Source organism: Gymnoscopelus microlampas, assembly GCF_963454915.1.
Source record: "Gymnoscopelus microlampas genome assembly, chromosome: 22".
In the NCBI taxonomy this organism is placed as follows: Eukaryota; Metazoa; Chordata; class Actinopteri; order Myctophiformes; family Myctophidae; genus Gymnoscopelus; species Gymnoscopelus microlampas.
The window spans coordinates 7421393-7426392 of NC_139959.1; the positions used below are offsets into that span (position 1 = coordinate 7421393).

At 48.5% G+C, this 5000-nt stretch overlaps 1 protein-coding gene across 2 annotated transcripts in view; it reads right to left on the reverse strand.

The window, feature by feature from the left end:
- Window positions 1-5000, reverse strand: part of LOC311038856 (disks large-associated protein 1-like) — a gene marked incomplete at its 5' end in the record, with an annotated part of 67875 nt that overhangs the window by 10431 nt on the left and 52444 nt on the right. For both annotated transcript variants that reach the window (XM_084048465.1, XM_084048464.1), the window contains 2 exons: window positions 2415-2497; window positions 3334-3704. In XM_084048465.1, the coding sequence (XP_083904591.1) occupies window positions 2415-2497; window positions 3334-3704 (454 nt within the window). The remainder of the gene's footprint in view (window positions 1-2414; window positions 2498-3333; window positions 3705-5000) is intronic.

The following is a 5000-nucleotide window of genomic DNA, read 5'->3' on the forward strand; positions in this document are numbered from 1 at the left end:
CACACACACACACACACACAAATAGGGGAGTTTTAGTGCTGGCTGGGGCAAGGCCACAGGAGTTTGGCACTCTCACTGTCTGGGAATCTTATGTAAAGGGCAGCTTGCCCAGACCTCCCAAGACACCATGAACGCACAGTCGCACACACACACACACACACACACACGCACGCACAAATGCATAATGTGCACACATATGGATTGCACAGGTGCACGTTCACAGATGCATCGCACATTCACAGATGTGTGAACGTCGCTCACCGAAGATAACTCAAATCGAAAGACTCGACGCGCCACATACACACACCTCGACGCGCCACATACACACACACTCCCCCACGTGCACGCTTCGCCACGCTCGCCAAAACAGGTCAGTGCGAGTGCCAACAAGAACACGCGGCCGCCCGGTCCCAACACTGACCAGTGAAACGTGTTGGCCTGCGACGCTGCATTTCCATCCCAGCAGCCCCCGACAGACCAGCAGCTTGTGGAAGTGTTCAGAGGAGTTAATGTTTGCTCTGGTGACTCAGAGTCAAGATCAACCTCCTTCTCAAAGCTTCGTCAGTCAGCTGAGACCCCCCCCCGCTTTTAGAAAGCACCTCACATTCCTTGACACCAAGTGTGTGTGTGTGTGTGTGTGTGTGTGTGTGTGTGTGTGTGTGTGTGTGTGTGTGTGTGTGTGTGTGTGTCATAACATACCGGACTCGGCCCTCACTCTGACCTTTGATTCAGGTGAAGGACTTTTCAGTTTCTTAGCTGTGCCATGGATACCGTTCTGAAATCCAACATGGTGGCTAAAATGTGTCATCTCCGCTTGACAAACAGCGAGTCACTGTTTTGACAGGGTGAACACAAGCGCACATCGCTGACGCGCACATGCCTGCGTGTTGCTGCGTGACACCCTTCTTTACACCAGTGGTTCTCAACCTTTTCAGACCCCCCCCCCCCCCCCCCCAATTGTAGGACTTGAGGCATTACATTTAGTTTGACTCGGTTTCCAAAGATAAATATTGTGAAAATAGCCGATCAACAACCTCGCAAAGCGTTGTGAGCTTGTAGATCTGCTATTTTAATTTTATTTGCCTCTTTCTTATATTATTTGACAATTTGGCCAATGGTTGACCAGTTTTTACATTATAGTTTGTTGTAGTATTAGAGTGGTAATAATAGTATTACATTTCATTTTATTTTAAAGGTATTAAAAAAGTCATAAAAGTCCTTAAATTGTCACTTTATGGTCATCTGGGGGCCTCCCCAAAATCATGTGGGGACCCCCGTGGGGGTCCCAACCCACAGTTTGAGAACCACTGCTTTACACAACTCTGGGAGGGAGCAGAGTTCCAAACAGATTGAAGGGTCCCCGTGTAAGTTCAGCGCATGGTACAGTAGGTAGGTATCATGCTTCCAATGCTTCTTTTCCCACAACTGCTAGCATATATAGGAGGGGGGAGTACTAAAACATCCTCCTATCTCTCTCTCTCTCTCTCTCTCTCTCTCTCTCTCTCTCTCTCTCTCTCTCTCTCTCTCTCTCTCTCTCTCTCTCTCTCTCTCTCTCTCTCTCTCTCTCTCTCTCTCTCTCTCTCTCTCTCTCTCTCTCTCTCTCTCTCTCTCTCTCTCTCTCTCTCTCTCTCTCTCTCTCTTCTCTCTCTTCTCTCAAGGCCGAACAAACCCCTCTAAAACTCCCCTTTTCTCTCTCTCCCTACCTAAATCTCCCTCCCTCCCTTCTTACATCTCTCTATCGCTCTCTTGTATGCACACACACACACACACACACACACACACACACACACACACACACACACACACACACACACACACACACACACACACACACACACACACACACACACACACACACAGAGTGCACACAGTGCACAGTGCTGTAAAAGTAGCCTCGCCGCCTGAATCACAATGACGGGAGCAACAGATGGCTGTCAACTCACACCCCGCCGCCTCCCCAGCTCCCTGCACCACATCCTCTGGCCCAGCTGTCACTTGGGTTGAGGGGGCTCTGACGCCAGGCAGCCTCCCTCCCTGGAGCTGGGGACAGCTGCTGTTAGGGAAGCCAGGGCAGGGAGGGGGGCACGGGGTGGGACAGCACTTACAACCGCACAACACAAATCTCCCTCTGTTTTACGCAACGCCGTCAAGAAATACAATCTGCTGTCTTGTATTATCTCTTTCTCACATTCGTACCGGCGGACTTATCCGGTGTCACTTGTACGATCCCGTGCTCTCTGCCCCCCCCCCCCCCCCCCCCTCTCCCTCTCCCTCTCTCTCTCTCTCTCTCTCTCACTCTCTCTCTCTCTCTACACTTGCGTTTCAATGCTTGTACCCGAGTAGTGACAAATAAAGCCTCTTAATTCTTGGTTCTCTTTCCCTCTGATAACTGCTTATAGACACTCGTTACTCACCCTCTGTCATCCTCCACCTGGATGCCTATGGACTGGAACTTGGACTGGTCTTCTGTGTGTGAGGGTTCCTCCGGCGGTTCCACCTGTGACAGGAGGGAGCATCATTCTGACAATGTGTCACACTGTCACAAACTCACAAACCGCAACATAAAGGAATAAGTCATACATTGTGTCATTATAAGCTAAATAAATAATTAAGGATTAAAGGGATATTGACCCGCGCCTCAAGCCTAAATCAGGCTGATCCGGTGCGTCTCAGGAGCGGACGCATATAACTGAAGAAAGAAGGCGCTGGAGCAACTCGGATGATTGGAGCCCTTTGACTTTAATAGCAGGGTGCAAAGCACAGAACAAACAACAACGTTTCGATGTCAGATTACATCTTGACATCGAAACGTTGTCGTTTTTTCTGTGCTTTGCACCCTGCTATTAAAGTTATAAAAGCTCCAATCATCCGAGTTGCTCCAGCGCCCTCTTTATTCAAATAAATACATAAATTACAAGCTCACAACACATCGCATTACAATGCGTTGTGAGCTTGTAGATCGTCTATTTTCTCTATTCAGCGTACGACAAAGTACTCAGGGCTCCAGTGGTTAACACATGCAGGGGACGTCCCAAACACACTGCGGCAGTGGCTCAGGGGTAGAGTGGCAGGTAGAGCGGCCGGATGGTAACTGTGAGGTTTCCAGTTCGATCCCGGGCTCCCCCAGAGAAATTAGTGTCGAAGTGTCCTTGAGCAAGACGTTGAACCCCAAATTGCTCCCGATGAGCAGGTTGGTGCCTTGCATGGTTTCCTCTGCCATTGGTGTATGTGTGTGAATGGGTGAATGCAATGCACAATTTATGTAAAGCGCTTTGGATAAAAGCACTATATAAATGCACCATTTACTATTTACAATGACAGTGTGGCTCTTACCTGGATCCCGATGGAGAGGCACTTGCGGAGCGCGTCCCTCCGCGACTTGCTATCGGTGGCGGAGGTCGTGGTGGCGATGGTGGCGGTGATGGCGGCGGTGCTGTTGGTGACGTGCTGGCTGGCGGGGCCGTGCACCTGGGCGTTGGCGGCCTCGATGGCCGCCGTCAGGGCCTTCATGCTGTCGATGCTCTCGGTGGAGTTGGACAGGCCTGGCTGCTGGCCAATGCGCGAACCGCTGCCCCCGTCCATGTAGGCGTCCTGGGCCGACTCGGTGCTGCTCTGCGCCGTGATGGAGATGAAGGGCTTGGACGGGGTGGTCCGCGGCGGGACCGGAGGAGGCGTCTTCTTGTAGGTGGTGATGCATGATGACACTGCGGGTGGACGAGAGAGAGGAGACACGGCATGTTACTGGTACTGTGTGTGTATATTGTTAACGTTTGGTTTTTAGTGCTCTTAACTCATTAAGGCCTGAGGTTCCGAACAGTTTTCTGAAAAACGTATGTTGCTATGTCAGTGGTTCTCAAACGTTTTCATGTCAAGGACCCCCAAAATGATACGTATATTTGGCCGCCGACCCCCATCTCAAAAAATGTAGTTCCAGGGACCCCCAGAAGCAAAGATTTTAGTTAAAAATGTTTGCTTTAAAAAATATATACATTCAAAGATTTGCACAAACGTTTTTTTTAAATAGCAGATCTACAAGCTCATAGTGCGGCACTCGGTGCCGCGCTATGAGCTTGTATATCTGCTATTTTTGAATAGCCAAAGTATGAAATAAAGGTTTAAGTGGTTACACAGATGGGTTCCCAATTTTATGGGTTAATGATGCGAAGCCTGCGGAGCTAGTTCAGGCAGACGGCTCAAAAGGAGCGCCAATTCCCTGATCAGCTGTACAGTCACATGCTCTCTCCATCCGATTGGGGCGGGCTATTTAAACCTCCTTGTTCACAGCTCAGTCTTTTTGCTGCTGCTCCGCTATGCTGCTGCTCTGCTGCTGCTTTGTGCTCTGCTCTATGAAGTTTTTTGGTGCTCCCATCACCACCCCAGCATCCACCTGTGGGCTCTGCTTCTATATGATTCCCTTATTTGGCAAATCATATTTCATGCTTGCAAGGAATGAATGAAATGAGACAGAGCCTTGAAGCCAAATATGCTTACATAAATATTAATGCTCAATATATTCATATGCTATGCTCAATAAATATATCTATTCAATCCAAGAGTTGTCTGACTGGAATAACAGCTACACACGTCACAATGGCTGTTCCTTTATATGCATGAACGGGGCACTGCAGGCCTTCTGTATAAAAAGTGGCTATACTGCCTGTACTGCATTCATTTACAATTTAAATATAGATAGCTATTATTATTATTATTATTATTACTACTACTGTCAAAGGTTTTTCTGTAGAGATGAGTTATATCATCATACTGTCAAGCTATATTGCTACAGTATTTACAGTATTTGCCAACACACTAATGGTTCAGCCATAATGCCCCAAAATCCTGAGTGTTGTAATGGACAGTAGATTATAGGGCCGACTTTGACAAATCAGAGCTATGCCGGTAAAAGGATTAGCATGCGAGCCACTTGGCCTACTGATCTAGACGGTTAAAAACCTCCCCTGGCTAAATATAGCCCTTTATTTGTGTGTGTGTGTGTGTGT